The sequence below is a fragment of the Oncorhynchus tshawytscha genome, unplaced genomic scaffold (genome assembly GCF_018296145.1).
Source record: "Oncorhynchus tshawytscha isolate Ot180627B unplaced genomic scaffold, Otsh_v2.0 Un_contig_3532_pilon_pilon, whole genome shotgun sequence".
Lineage (NCBI taxonomy): Eukaryota > Metazoa > Chordata > Actinopteri > Salmoniformes > Salmonidae > Oncorhynchus > Oncorhynchus tshawytscha.
The window spans coordinates 27,501-43,412 of NW_024609545.1; the positions used below are offsets into that span (position 1 = coordinate 27,501).

General features: G+C 43.4%; 2 protein-coding genes across 2 annotated transcripts in view; one reads left to right on the forward strand and one right to left on the reverse strand.

Annotated features, from left to right (window-relative positions):
* The window catches only part of LOC112240961 (gremlin-2), a 22,728-nt gene extending 15,309 nt beyond the window's left edge, over positions 1-7,419 (forward strand). The window contains exon 2 of the mRNA XM_042315845.1: positions 5,375-7,419. Coding sequence (XP_042171779.1) covers positions 5,376-5,879 — 504 coding nt within the window. The 5' untranslated portion in view covers position 5,375 and the 3' untranslated portion in view covers positions 5,880-7,419. The remainder of the gene's footprint in view (positions 1-5,374) is intronic.
* A 1,470-nt stretch (positions 7,420-8,889) lies between these two features.
* The window catches only part of LOC112240528 (formin-2-like), a 114,309-nt gene continuing 107,286 nt past the window's right edge, over positions 8,890-15,912 (reverse strand). Inside the window, 2 exon segments of the mRNA XM_042315844.1 lie at positions 8,890-10,062; positions 10,168-10,249. Of these exon segments, the coding sequence (XP_042171778.1) occupies positions 10,036-10,062; positions 10,168-10,249 (109 nt within the window). The 3' untranslated portion in view covers positions 8,890-10,035.

The following is a 15,912-nucleotide window of genomic DNA, read 5'->3' on the forward strand; positions in this document are numbered from 1 at the left end:
GCTGCCCTGCCTCTAACCGCTAGGCTGCCCTGCCTCTAACCGCTAGGCTGCCCTGCCTCTAACCGCTAGGCTGCCCTGCCTCTAACCGCTAGGCTGCCCTGCCTCTAACCGCTAGGCTGCCCTGCCTCTAACCGCTAGGCTGCCCTGCCTCTAACCGCTAGGCTGCCCTGCCTCTAACCGCTAGGCTGCCCTGCCTCTAACCGCTAGGCTGCCCTGCCTCTAACCGCTAGGCTGCCCTGCCTCTAACCGCTAGGCTGCCCTGCCTCTAACCGCTAGGCTGCCCTGCCTCTAACCGCTAGGCTGCCCTGCCTCTAACCGCTAGGCTGCCCTGCCTCTAACCGCTAGGCTGCCCTGCCTCTAACCGCTAGGCTGCCCTGCCTCTAACCGCTAGGCTGCCCTCCCTCTAACCCTAGGCTAGGCCCCTCCACTCTAACCACCTAGGCACCCTGCCTCTAACCGCTAGGCTGCCCCTCCCTCTAACCACTAGGCTGCCCTGCCTCTAACCGCTAGGCTGCCCTCCCTCTAACCACTAGGCTGCCCTACCTCTAACCGCTAGGCTGCCCTCCCTCTAACCGCTAGGCTGCCCTGCCTCTAACCGCTAGGCTGCCCTCCCTCTAACCACTAGGCTACCTGCCACCCCTCCACTCTAACCACTAGGCTACCTGCCGCCCCTCCACTCTAACCACTAGGCTACCTGCCGCCCCTCCACTCTAACCACTAGGCTACCTGCCTGGGCCCCTCCACTCTAACCACTAGGTTACCTGCCGCCCCTCCACTCTAACCACTAGGCTACCTGCCGAAGGGACCCTCCACTCTAACCACTAGGCTACCTGCCGCCCCTCCACTCTAACCACTAGGCTACCTGCCACCCCTCCACTCTAACCACTAGGCTACCTGCCGCCCCTCCACTCTAACCACTAGGCTACCTGCCGCCCCTCCACTCTAACCACTAGGCTACCTGCCGCCCCTCCACTCTAACCACTAGGCTACCCTGCCTCCCCACCTTTCCATAATATTGACAGAATACGTCTGATCACCGATGTTGACACTGCCTGGGACTATTTTGTACATGTAATTTGTGTCCATTTGTGATAAGCATGCCCCTGTGAAGAAATGTAGAATAGAGTGGAAGGGACAATCCCTGGTTTTCAGATAACTTGGCAGAATGAATTAGTAAGAGAGATGTCTCTTGGGGATCAGGCTAGACAAACAAATGCTCCTGTTGACATGGGCCTCCTTCAGAAGGCTAAGAAACAAATACACCGAATGGATCAGGAAGTCCAAGTCAGATTACTATTGAAATGCAGTCAGAGAACCTAAACAACCCTACCAAGTTCTGGAAGATAATCAAATCAGTGTCAGGTTCTAATGTCTCCTCTGGCCTTCCTGACCATTTAATGATGGGTTCTAATGTCTCCTCTGGCCTTCCTGACCATTTAATGATGGGTTCTAATGTCTCCTCTGGCCTTCCTGACCATTTAATGATGGGTTCTAATGTCTCCTCTGGCCTTCCTGACCATTTAATGATGGGTTCTAATGTCTCCTCTGGCCTTCCTGACCATTTAATGATGGGTTCTAATGTCTCCTCTGGCCTTCCTGACCATTTAATGATGGGTTCTAATGTCTCCTCTGGCCTTCCTGACCATTTAATGATGAAATCTCCTCCTCTGGTTTTCTGACCATTTAATGATGGGTTCTAATGTCTCCTCTGGCCTTCCTGACCTGGGGCCTTCCTGACCATTTAATGATGGGTTCTAATGTCTCCTCTGGCCTTCCTGACCATTTAATGATGGGTTCTAATGTCTCCTCTGGCCTTCCTGACCATTTAATGATGGGTTCTAATGTCTCCTCTGGCCTTCCTGACCATTTAATGATGGGTTCTAATGTCTCCTCTGGCCTTCCTGACCATTTAATGATGGGTTCTAATGCCTTCCTGGCCATTTAATGATGGGTTCTAATGTCTCTGGCCTTCCTGGCCATTTAATGATGGGTTCTAATGTCTCCTCTGGCCTTCCTGACCATTTAATGATGGGTTCTAATGTCTCCTCTGGCCTTCCTGACCATTTAATGATGGGTTCTAATGTCTCCTCTGGCCTTCCTGACCATTTAATGATGGGTTCTAATGTCTCCTCTGGCCTTCCTGGCCATTTAATGATGGGTTCTAATGTCTCCTCTGGCCTTCCTGACCATTTAATGATGGGTTCTAATGTCTCCTCTGGCCTTCCTGACCATTTAATGATGGGTTCTAATGTCTCCTCTGGCCTTCCTGACCATTTAATGATGGGTTTAATGTCTCCTCTGGCCTTCCTGACCATTTAATGATGGGTTCTAATGTCTCCTCTGGCCTTCCTGACCATTTAATGATGGGTTCTAATGTCTCCTCTGGCCTTCCTGACCATTTAATGATGGGTTCTAATGTCTCCTCTGGCCTTCCTGACCATTTAATGATGGGTTCTAATGTCTCCTCTGGCCTTCCTGACCATTTAATGATGGGTTCTAATGTCTCCTCTGGCCTTCCTGACCATTTAATGATGGGTTCTAATGTCTCCTCTGGCCTTCCTGACCATTTAATGATGGGTTCTAATGTCTCCTCTGGCCTTCCTGGCCATTTAATGATGGGTTCTAATGTCTCCTCTGGCCTTCCTGACCATTTAATGATGGGTTCTAATGTCTCCTCTGGCCTTCCTGACCATTTAATGATGGGTTCTAATGTCTCCTCTGGCCTTCCTGGCCATTTAATGATAGGTTCTAATGTCTCCTCTGGCCTTCCTGGCCATTTAATGATGGGTTCTAATGTCTGCTCTGGCCTTCCTGACCATTTAATGATGGGTTCTAATGTCTCCTCTGGCCTTCCTGACCATTTAATGATGGGTTCTAATGTCTCCTCTGGCCTTCCTGGCCATTTAATGATGGGTTCTAATGTCTCCTCTGGCCTTCCTGGCCATTTAATGATGGGTTCTAATGTCTCCTCTGGCCTTCCTGGCCATTTAATGATGGGTTCTAATGTCTCCTCTGGCCTTCCTGGCCATTTAATGATGGGTTCTAATGTCTCCTCTGGCCGTTTTGACCATTTAATGATGGGTTCTAATGTCTCCTCTGGCCTTCCTGACCATTTAATGATGGGTTCTAATGTCTCCTCTGGCCTTCCTGACCATTTAATGATGGATGCTAATGAAGTGAAGGATAAAGCCAATAGTGTAGGGGGTTTTAACAAGCACTTCATATCTGCTGGTTCTGTTGTTGATAATGGTGGGGCTCAGGCCTCTAATGTCAGCTCTGTTACAGTCAACTATGATACAAGGTCTTATGTCAACCATTTTAACTTTGAGCCTGTTTTTATACTGAGGTCCATAAAGCACTGAAAGGCTATAGACATAAAACAAAGTCTGCAGGTCCAGACAACCTGGACCCCTTACCTCTTAAAAGATAGCTGGTATTATTACTGAACCTGTGGCTCACATTTTCAACATGCGTCTCTTGACCAATTCTATACCCAGCATTTAGAAATCAGCTTATGTCCTCCCACTGCTAAAGGGTGGAGATCCCTCAGATGCTAATAACTATCATCCTCTCTCTAAACTCCCTATCCTGGTCAAAGTCTATGAACCCCTAGTGAACTCTCTATTCTGGCCCAAAGTCTATGAATCCCTAGTGAACTCTCTATCCTGAACAAAGTCTATGAATCCCTAGTGAACTCTCTATCCTGGTCAAAGTCTATGACCCCATAGTGAACTCCCTATCCTGGCCAAAGTCTATGAATCCCCAGTGAACTCCCTATCCTGGCCAAAGTCTATGAATCCCCAGTGAACTCCCTATCCTGGCCAAAGTCTATGAATCCATAGTGAACTCCCTATCTTGGCCAAAGTCGATAAATCTAGTGAACTCTCAGTTAAAAAACGTCTTAATTGAGTAGAACATACTGAGTGGGGTTCAGTCTGGCTTTAGATCGGGGCACAGCATCACAACTGCAGCTATATGGCCGTGGCAAACATGAATGGGCTTGATAAAAAGCAACATTGTGCTGCTCTGTTTGTGGATTTATCAAAAGGTCTTTGATTCAGTTGACCATGAATTGTTGCTAGCTAGACTCAGAAACATTGGTCTCAGGGGCAGTAAATTGGTTAAGGAGCTACATTAATGACAGAACACAATGTGTATATACTGACCATCACAAGTCTGTCTTGAGATTAATGGCGGTGTGCCCCAGGATGTACAGGTAGTTTGTTCTAACCTCTGTCAGGATGTACAGGTAGTTTGTTCTAACCTCACTGTCAGGATGTACAGGTAGTTTGTTCTAACCTCTCATCTCTGTCAGGATGTACAGGTAGTTTGTTCTAACCTCTCCTCTGTCAGGATGTACAGGTAGTTTGTTCTAACCTCACTGTCAGGATGTACAGGTAGTTTGTTCTAACCTCTCCTCTGTCAGGATGTTCAGGTAGTTTGTTCTAACCTCTCCTCTCTGTCAGGATGTTCAGGTAGTTTGTTCTAACCTCTCCTCTCCTCTCTGTCAGGAGGTTCAGGTAGTTTGTTCTAACCTCTCCTCTCTTTCAGGATGTACAGGTAGTTTGTTCTAACCTCTCCTCTGTCAGGATGTACAGGTAGTTTGTTCTAACCTCTCTCTCTGTCAGGATGTACAGGTAGTTTGTTCTAACCTCTCCTCTCTGTCAGGATGTACAGGTAGTTTGTTTAACCTCTCTCTCTTCTAACCTCTCTCTCTGTCAGGATGTTCAGGTAGTTTGTTCTAAACCTCTCCTCTCTGTCAGGATGTACAGGTAGTTTGTTCTCTCCTCTCTGTCAGGATGTACAGGTAGTTTGTTCTAACCTCTCTCTCAGGATGTCCTAACCTCTCCTCTGTCTCTGTCAGGATGTACAGGTAGTTTGTTCTAACAGGTAGTTTGTTCTAACCTCTCCTCTCTGTCAGGATGTACTCTCTCTCTCAGGATGTCAGTTTGTTCTAACCTCTCTCTCCTCTCTGTCAGGATCAGGTAGTTTGTTCTAACCTCTCCTCTCCTCTCTGTCAGGATGTTCAGGTAGTTTGTTCTAACCTCTCCTCTCTGTCAGGATGTACAGGTAGTTTGTTCTAACCTCTCCTCTCTGTCAGGATGTACAGGTAGTTTGTTCTAACCTCTCCTCTCTGTCAGGATGTACAGGTAGTTTGTTCTAACCTCTCCTCTCTGTCAGGATGTTCAGGTAGTTTGTTTTAACCTCTCCTCTCCTCTCCTCTCTCTGTCAGGATGTACAGACAGTTTGTTTTAACCTCTCCTCTCCTCTCTCTGTCAGGATGTACAGGTAGTTTGTTCTAACCTCTCCTCTCCTCTCTCTGTCAGGATGTTCAGGTAGTTTGTTTTAACCTCTCCTCTCCTCTCTCTGTCAGGATGTACAGACAGTTTGTTCTGTCAATCCTGCTTGCAGGCGTCCTGTGCCTGGTGGGCGGCGACACCCGCAAGACCCGCCTCCAAGGCTCCATCCCCAACCCTTTCAAAGGGAACGGCAACACCTCTGACAAACGCACCCGTAAACAGGAAATACTTGCCTCCAGCCAGGAAGCGCTGGTCGTCACAGAGAGGAAGTACCTGAAGAGTGACTGGTGCAAGACCCAGCCGCTGCGTCAGACGGTGAGCGAGGAGGGCTGTCTCAGTCGTACAGTCATCAACAGGTTCTGCTACGGACAGTGTAACTCCTTCTATATCCCACGACACGTTAAGACGGAGCAGGAGTCCTTCCGGTCCTGTGCTTTCTGCCGGCCGCAGCGTTTCACCACACTGACCGTAGAGCTGCACTGTCCCGACCTCCAGCCGCCCTTCAGGCACCGCAAGATCCAGAGAGTCAAACAGTGTCGCTGTATATCGGTCTCCGTCGGTGACTCTGGGAAGCGGTGATACTCGTCTCCCTCCTGCTTCTCTCTCTCTCTTTTATCATCTTAGACAATCCCTAGATACTGTCCAGATATTCCGCTCACCTCACAGGAGACAGTTTGTACAAGACTGGAGTACATGGAGGGTCAGGACATGCATTTTTACTGACGGCACATAGAATGAATACATAAAAGCTGAAGGGGCCCACTCTCTTTAGAAGTACTGAGCATGACGGATGTTTCTATGGAGCAGCTCTGTGTTGATCATACCAAGCACTCTATATGAGACAAACTGACATTTCTACAATCCAGACCGATTAAACCCATGACTATATACACTCTGTTGTTCAAAGATGGTGGATAAATGAAGATGTCTTACTCAGGCGGGTTTACCGTTTAAAACAAAAAATGGTCACAATTCCAGACTGCTTAAGGAAGTGCCTTTCCAATAGACAACAATGTGATAGCAGCTGGGTCTGGTCTACTTAGTTCATTGACTGTATATGAACCCTGGGGGAAAAAAGCAGAGTGAGATATCTCACTTCCTCTACCGTCTCTGCAGAAGCATACTTACCTGGACCACAGGTCTCCTCAGCCTGTCGGAGAGGGGGCGGGGTCATATTCAAATGGGAGGAAACTGACTGAAACAAAAAGGGACTTGTCCAATACAAAATGTGTTTCTAATGTGTGCCCTAATGGATATGACCATATTCCACAGAGGGACTCTGGTAGAGAGGGTGTTGGAGAGACTGACTGGGTTAGTAGAGGGTCCTAATGGATATGACCATATTCCACAGAGGGACTCTGGTAGAGAGGGTGTTGGAGAGACTGACTGGGTTAGTAGAGGGCCCTAATGGATATGACCATATTCCACAGAGGGACTCTGGTAGAGAGGGTGTTGGAGAGACTGACTGGGTTAGTAGAGGGCCCTAATGGATATGACCATATTCCACAGAGGGACTCTGGTAGAGAGGGTGTTGGAGAGACTGACTGGGTTAGTAGAGGGCCCTAATGGATATGACCATATTCCACAGAGGGACTCTGGTAGAGAGGGTGTTGGAGAGACTGACTGGGTTAGTAGAGGGCCCTAATGGATATGACCATATTCCACAGAGGGACTCTGGTAGAGAGGGTGTTGGAGAGACTGACTGGGTTAGTAGAGGGCCCTAATGGATATGACCATATTCCACAGAGGGACTCTGGTAGAGAGGGTGTTGGAGAGACTGACTGGGTTAGTAGAGGGCCCTAATGGATATGACCATATTCCACAGAGGGACTCTGGTAGAGAGGGTGTTGGAGAGACTGACTGGGTTAGTAGAGGGCCCTAATGGATATGACCATATTCCACAGAGGGACTCTGGTAGAGAGGGTGTTGGAGAGACTGACTGGGTTAGTAGTAGACCTACTGCAGCAACAGCCTACCTGGGGTTTCACAGGCAATATATCATTTTGTACAAATAAATATGACATTATTATTAGATTTAGAGAGATTATATCAATACAATGTTACATTACAATAGCATTTATATTTACAAAAATGAATAAATGATATATTAAATCTGTACCGAAGTTGAAACAAGTTTATCTTGGTGTTTTTTGTGTGTGTTTTCATTGTGTTTTGTTTAAACTTTGTCGTCAGTATTGTAAAAAGTTCAGATGAAAGTTGCTGCAAACAACAACAACTCAGTCTGAAGACTCATATTCTTAACCATCTTCTTTCAGGACACGTTTCTGATTAGAACCCCGGCCTTCAAAAGAGAATCAAAATCCACCAACCACAGAAAGGCTGTTCTCAACAAAAGAGAATCAAAATCCACCAACCACAGAAAGGCTGAATTTATTCATTTTTATTGTAGATAAATGACATTGCTGCTCCCAGAAACAAGCAGAGATCCAGTAACATACTAACAACATTTGACAATAATAAACCGTTATCCAACAACTCCAGGATGATGATTTAACATGCTGCGGGACAGAAAATAAAAATCTTTACAAAAATATGTTACACAAAGAATACAATACTACCTTACATTGATAAAAGCATTTTAAATATATTATTTTTAGTAATCAAGTCAATAATTTGAATGCACTTTTCAATGTAAATGAACAATGCCTTTAGGACTGTTCACTATCTTACATTAACAAAATGTTTGTCAAACCAACAGACTACATTTCCCATAACCCTCTCTGTCCTCACATACATTAGAAATGTCTTCTTACCGAGTCAGATAAATGAAACGGGAATAAGTTATACATTTACAGTTTTTTTACACAAAAATTGGCATATATTTTTCCTCGATAAAGAGTAGAAATATGTCTTTGAGGTGATGTTTTTATTGATAAGTGAGTAAAACATGCCAGAAGTCTATTCTACAGCTGGTCTTCTAGACTGAGTGAACAGTGATCAGATCAGAGCTTCTGTGGGTAAACCTCTCTACTGGTCAGGAAGGATACAGAGAACTCTTCTCTGTCGGACACAATCTAGTTGAGCTCAACGTTGGACATCATGTCTGTATGCCAAACGGCTCCCTATATAGACCACTACTATGGGCCCTAATCCAAAGTACGGTACTAAATAGGGAATAGGGAGCAGTTTGGGACACAGGCCATTATGTTGCTGTAAGAACACCCAGCTAAGCTGATCCATTATTGACTTGGACTAAAGAACATGGGTAACGCTCTTTCGTTTTTTACCCCCCCCCCCCGAATCCCACATTTAATTTCAAATGCATGTTGATGAGAGCATTCAGGCGACTGGTTGCTGCCATCCATTTGGGATTAAGAAGGGTGAATTACTCTAAGGGATCAACGGCCTAAAACCAACAACACCGAACATCAACATGTTGACGGTGACCTGTCAGAGACGGCATCCCAAATGGAACACTATATAGTGCATAGGTCCTGGTCAACAGTAGTGTACTATATAGGGAATAGGGTGCATGGGCCCTGTTCAACAGTAGTGCACTATATAGAGAATAGGGTGCATGGGCCCTGGTAAAAAGTAGTGTACTATATAGGGAATAGGGTGCCTGGGTCCTGGTCAACAGTAGTGTACTATATAGGGAATAGGGTGCCTGGGTCCTGGTCAACAGTAGTGTACTATATAGGGAATAGGGTGCCATTTGGGATGTATCCTGGACAACGGCTGTGTTCGTTTTCCTTCTTCACGTTCTGCTGTTTCTCTTCACACGTCTCCTCTCTCACGTCCAATGAGGTTGTGTTTTAAGATGTACACACTGTTTCAGTGAGCCTAATACACATTTATATTGCTTTGGAAAACACATCTCGTCATGGTATACAGTAAGCTTCAATAGGTAACATGTTTGGCATTTCAGATCAGTACTGTAGGGGGTATGACTGGAGAAGATGGCTCGAGGTATCTCAACAGTAGGGGGTATGACTGGAGAAGATGGCTCGAGGTATCTCAACAGTAGGGGGTATGACTGTGGAGAAGATGGCTCCAGGTATCTCAACAGTAGGAAGTAGGACTGGAGAAGATGGCTCCAGGTACCTCTACAGTAGGGGGTAGGACTGTGGAGAAGATGGCTCCAGGTACCTCTACAGTAGGAAGTAGGACTGGAGAAGATGGCTCCAGATACCTCTACAGTAGGGGGTAGGACTGTGAAGAAGATGGCTCCAGGTATCTCAACAGTAGGAAGTAGGACTGGAGAAGATGGCTCCAGGTACTTCTACAGTATGGAGTAGGACTGTGGAGAAGATGGCTCCAAGTACCTCTACAGTAGGTATGCTTTAGTATACTTCCCTGTGGAAGTCATCCTATAAATATAGTTCTGGTATAATGACATCCTGTGACCTCTGACCCCATGGTGCTTCCCTCTTCTTTCTGATTGGATGTTGATGTTTGTGTGTCTGATGAGCTAATAACAGAAGCCTGCATAGTCGGTCCCATAGAGCAGGCAGGAGGACCGGGAGACGGACAGACTGACAGCTGCTTGGAGTCCAAAAATAAAAAGTAGTATCTTGTGTCCCAAACGGCACCCTATTCCCTATGTAGTGCACTACTTTAGACTAGAGCCCTATGGGACCCTGGTCTAAAGTAGTGCCCTACATAGGGAATAGTGTGTCGTTTTGGTTCTTGTTCTAAAGCCTAAGTGATTCATCTGTAGTAGTACATGCAGTCCAATGTGGTTGTTCCTCGTCTCTCTCTACAGTAAACGGTCTTAAATCTTCATGCCCAGCTTGGCTTTCTGTGGAAAAACAATACGTTAAATGTTCAGATATGCTTTAAACAGTGATAAAGACTCAATCAAGTAAAAGTCCATGTGTATATAGTGGCCAATTATATCACTTACGATTCCCGAAGCATGCTTGGGTTTGACACTGTAGGTAGCCTTCTCCTTGGCTTGTCTGAAGCACTCCTCTGCCTTCTTCAGTCTGTATCGCAGAAACACAACATCACACAGCAGTCACATAACACACTGCAGTCAGCTACCATATACATCTGGGTCATAGTGAAAACACACAATCCTGTCCTGATACCAGCCCCATCATCTAGCCAACCTTCCACCACCTTCATACAATGTTTGGGGCACCATGGACAGAACATCCAAATAAACAGTATAATCCCACTTAAAAAGATCCTGCAGGCCTTCAGCCATGGCGGGCCGACACACTGATCCTTCTACACATGTATTCAAGGTCATGAGCCGCGGGCCCTGTGTGCTCCTGGATGCTGATTGGTTGTAAAGGGATCCGGAAAGGAACTCCATTCCCATCAGGAACAGTGGCTCCCCATTACGGAGGTGGAGCGGTCAGGACAAACCATTCCCATCAGGAACAGGGGCTCCCCATTACAGAGGTGGAGCGGTCGGGACAAACCGTTCCCATCAGGAACAGTGGCTCCCCATTACGGAGGTGGAGCGGTCGGGACAAACCGTTCCCATCAGGAACAGGGGCTCCCCATTACGGAGGTGGAGCGGTCGGGACAAACCGTTCCCATCAGGAACAGGGGCTCCCCATTACGGAGGTGGAGCGGTCGGGACAAACCCCTCCCATCAGGAACAGGGGCTCCCCATTACAGAGGTGGAGCGGTCGGGACAAACCCTCCCATCAGGAACAGTGGCTCCCCATTACAGAGGTGGAGCGGTCGGGACAAACCGTTCCCATCAGGAACAGTGGCTCCCCATTACAGAGGTGGAGCGGTCGGGACAAACCGTTCCCATCAGGAACAGGGGCTCCCCATTACAGAGGTGGAGCGGTCGGGACAAACTGTTCCCATCAGGAACAGGGGCTCCCCAATAGAGGTGGAGCACTCGGGACAAACCGTCCCCATCAGGAACAGGGGCTCCCCATTACAGAGCGGGACAAAGGCAGACAGGGACGATGACAGGAGTTCAATTAACCAGCCCTGTGATGTCAAAACCCTGGTGAAATGAATAGCACATAGAATTAGAAAAAGGTTTTTTTACCAGATATTGTTCATCCTGATCAGACAGATTACAATTACTTCAAACAATTGAATATTATGAAAAATCGAAGATTATCAATCTGATTAAGTATGAATAGAATGTATATTTAAATGCCTGGATGACTTTACATTTTGGTGAATCTCTTATACAGGAGAGAGGGGCGAGGGGGTTAAAGTTATGTACAGCAACCCCAGATGTAAAATAGTAAATAAATGGTAACTTCTTAGAAAGTATTGAACTTTTAAGAGGAGTAAAACAAGGATGTCCGTTGTCTCCATATTTATTTATTATGACCATTGAAATACTAGCTATTAAAATTAGATCCAACAACAACATCAAGGGGTTGGAAATCCAAGGTTAAGAAACAAAAATGTTACGTTTTTACTTAAGTCAGGAATCTGGATGCCTGCACAGTCTCATTGAATATCTTGGTCACTTTTCTAGCCTCGCTGTACTAAAAACCTAACTATAACAAGTGCACCATATTACGTATTGGGATCGTTAAAAAAGTGTTTACACTACTTTGTAGTTTCCCAATAAAATAGGCGGATGGTGAAGCAGACATACTTATTCACATCTCAAAAAATATAAATTAACTACCACAATCAATTTCAATAGAAAGGGTTAGGGTTAGTATATATAATATAAATTAACTACCACAATCAATTTCAATAGAAAGGGTTAGGGTTAGTATATATAATATAAATTAACTACCACAATCAATTTCATGGAGAGGTAAGGTCTACCACAATTTTTCAGGGTTGATTATAATATAAATTGGTCCAATCAATTTACTGAAATGGTAGGGTTATACCTATGATTAAATTAACTACCACAATCAATTTACTAGAAAGGGTTGGTCTTATCATAATTGATTAACTCTTTGGTCCAATCACAGTTACTAACTAATGGTCTTATCACCTTGATGAACTCTGGTCCAATCACAGTAGTACTAACTAATGGTCTTATCACCTTGATTAACTCTTTGGTCCAATCACAGTTACTAACTAATGGTCTTATCACCTTGATTAACTCTTTGGTCCAATCACAGTTACTAACTAATGGTCTTATCACCTTGATGAACTCTTTGGTCCAATCACAGTTACTAACTAATGGTCTTATCACATTGATTAACTCTTTGGTCCAATCACAGTTACTAACTAATGGTCTTATCACCTTGATTAACTCTTTGGTCCAATCACAGTTACTAACTAATGGTCTTATCACCTTGATTAACTCTTTGGTCCAATCACAGTTACTGACTAATGGTCTTATCACATTGATTAACTCTTTGGTCCAATCACAGTTACTGACTAATGGTCTTATCACCTTGATTAACTCTTTGGTCCAATCACAGTTACTAACTAATGGTCTTATCACCTTGATTAACTCTTTGGTCCAATCACAGTTACTAACTAATGGTCTTATCACCTTGATTAACTCTTTGGTCCAATCACAGTTACTAACTAATGGTCTTATCACCTTGATGAACTCTTTGGTCCAATCACAGTTACTGACTAATGGTCTTATCACCTTGATTAACTCTTTGGTCCAATCACAGTTACTAACTAATGGTCTTATCACCTTGATTAACTCTTTGGTCCAATCACAGTTACTGACTAATGGTCTTATCACCTTGATTAACTCTTTGGTCCAATCACAGTTACTAACTAATGGTCTTATCACATTGATTAACTCTTTGGTCCAATCACAGTTACTAACTAATGGTCTTATCACCTTGATTAACTCTTTGGTCCAATCACAGTTACTAACTAATGGTCTTATCACCTTGATTAACTCTTTGGTCCAATCACAGTTACTGACTAATGGTCTTATCACCTTGATTAACTCTTTGGTCCAATCACAGTTACTAACTAATGGTCTTATCACATTGATTAACTCTTTGGTCCAATCACAGTTACTAACTAATGGTCTTATCACCTTGATGAACTCTTTGGTCCAATCACAGTTACTAACTAATGGTCTTATCACCTTGATGAACTCTTTGGTCCAATCACAGTTACTAACTAATGGTCTTATCACCTTGATTAACTCTTTGGTCCAATCACAGTTACTGACTAATGGTCTTATCACCTTGATGAACTCTTTGGTCCAATCACAGTTACTGACTAATGGTCTTATCACCTTGATTAACTCTTTGGTCCAATCACAGTTACTGACTAATGGTCTTATCACCTTGATTAACTCTTTGGTCCAATCACAGTTACTAACTAATGGTCTTATCACCTTGATTAACTCTTTGGTCCAATCACAGTTACTAACTAATGGTCTTATCACCTTGATTAACTCTTTGGTCCAATCACAGTTACTAACTAATGGTCTTATCACCTTGATTAACTCTTTGGTCCAATCACAGTTACTAACTAATGGTCTTATCACCTTGATTAACTCTTTGGTCCAATCACAGTTACTAACTAATGGTCTTATCACCTTGATTAACTCTTTGGTCCAATCACAGTTACTAACTAATGGTCTTATCACCTTGATTAACTCTTTGGTCCAATCACAGTTACTAACTAATGGTCTTATCACCTTGATTAACTCTTTGGTCCAATCACAGTTACTAACTAATGGTCTTATCACCTTGATTAACTCTTTGGTCCAATCACAGTTACTAACTAATGGTCTTATCACCTTGATTAACTCTTTGGTCCAATCACAGTTACTAACTAATGGTCTTATCACCTTGATTAACTCTTTGGTCCAATCACAGTTACTAACTAATGGTCTTATCACCTTGATTAACTCTTTGGTCCAATCACAGTTACTAACTAATGGTCTTATCACCTTGATTAACTCTTTGGTCCAATCACAGTTACTAACTAATGGTCTTATCACCTTGATTAACTCTTTGGTCCAATCACAGTTACTAACTAATGGTCTTATCACCTTGATTAACTCTTTGGTCCAATCACAGTTACTAACTAATGGTCTTATCACCTTGATTAACTCTTTGGTCCAATCACAGTTACTAACTAATGGTCTTATCACCTTGATTAACTCTTTGGTTCTAACTAATGGTCTTATCACCTTGATTAACTCTTTGGTCCAATCACAGTTACTAACTAATGGTCTTATCACCTTGATTAACTCTTTGGTCCAATCACAGTCTTTACTGACTAATGGTCTTATCACCTTGATTAACTCTTTGGTCCAATCACAGTTACTAACTAATGGTCTTATCACCTTGATTAACTCTTTGGTCCAATCACAGTTACTAACTAATGGTCTTATCACCTTGATTAACTCTTTGGTCCAATCACAGTTACTAACTAATGGTCTTATCACCTTGATTAACTCTTTGGTCCAATCACAGTTACTAACTAATGGTCTTACTAACTAATGGTCTTATCACTAATGGTCTTATGATTAACTCTTTGGTCCAATCACAGTTACTGACTAATGGTCTTATCACCTTGATTAACTCTTTGGTCCAATCACAGTTACTAACTAATGGTCTTATCACCTTGATTAACTCTTTGGTCCAATCACAGTTACTGACTAATGGTCTTATCACCTTGATTAACTCTTTGGTCCAATCACAGTTACTAACTAATGGTCTTATCACCTTGATTAACTCTTTGGTCCAATCACAGTTACTGACTAATGGTCTTATCACATTGATTAACTCTTTGGTCCAATCACAGTTACTAACTAATGGTCTTATCACATTGATTAACTCTTTGGTCCAATCACAGTTACTAACTAATGGTCTTATCACATTGATTAACTCTTTGGTCCAATCACAGTTACTAACTAATGGTCTTATCACATTGATTAACTCTTTGGTCCAATCACAGTTACTAACTAATGGTCTTATCACCTTGATTAACTCTTTGGTCCAATCACAGTTACTAACTAATGGTCTTATCACATTGATTAACTCTTTGGTCCAATCACAGTTACTAACTAATGGTCTTATCACCTTGATTAACTCTTTGGTCCAATCACAGTTACTAACTAATGGTCTTATCACCTTGATTAACTCTTTGGTCCAATCACAGTTACTAACTAATGGTCTTATCACCTTGATTAACTCTTTGGTCCAATCACAGTTACTAACTAATGGTCTTATCACCTTGATTAACTCTTTGGTCCAATCACAGTTACTAACTAATGGCACTGCCTACTCCAGATTACTCGTTTTTAAATCATATGAGCAAAAAAAATCTAATTTCATTTGAGATGATATGCAAGACAAAATTAAATTAATATAATGAATATGAGTTTGGGGGGGGGGACTAAAATTATTAAATATTAAAGCTTTAAACTAAAAGCTTCACTCATACATACATTAATCTGAAACCCCAAATGGTTCTCCAGTAGATTATTAAAAACAGACTCCTTTGTTAAAATGGACGTTTTGCCTTCATACAGATTACAACTTCTCATTTCCCACTAATTGAAAATAAAGTTGTGTTTAAAGTTATTTTCTTTCTTAAACAAGCCATAAAAAGAATGCTATATATATATATATATCATGTATGTAAAATGTATAAGTAGCAGAAAAGCTGTAATAAAAACAGATTTGTCCTCCAGAGAGAGAGGGGGTGGAAGGGTTAGTAATGGAAAACAAGCCCTGGCTGCAGGGTTTCCACTGTGGAGGGC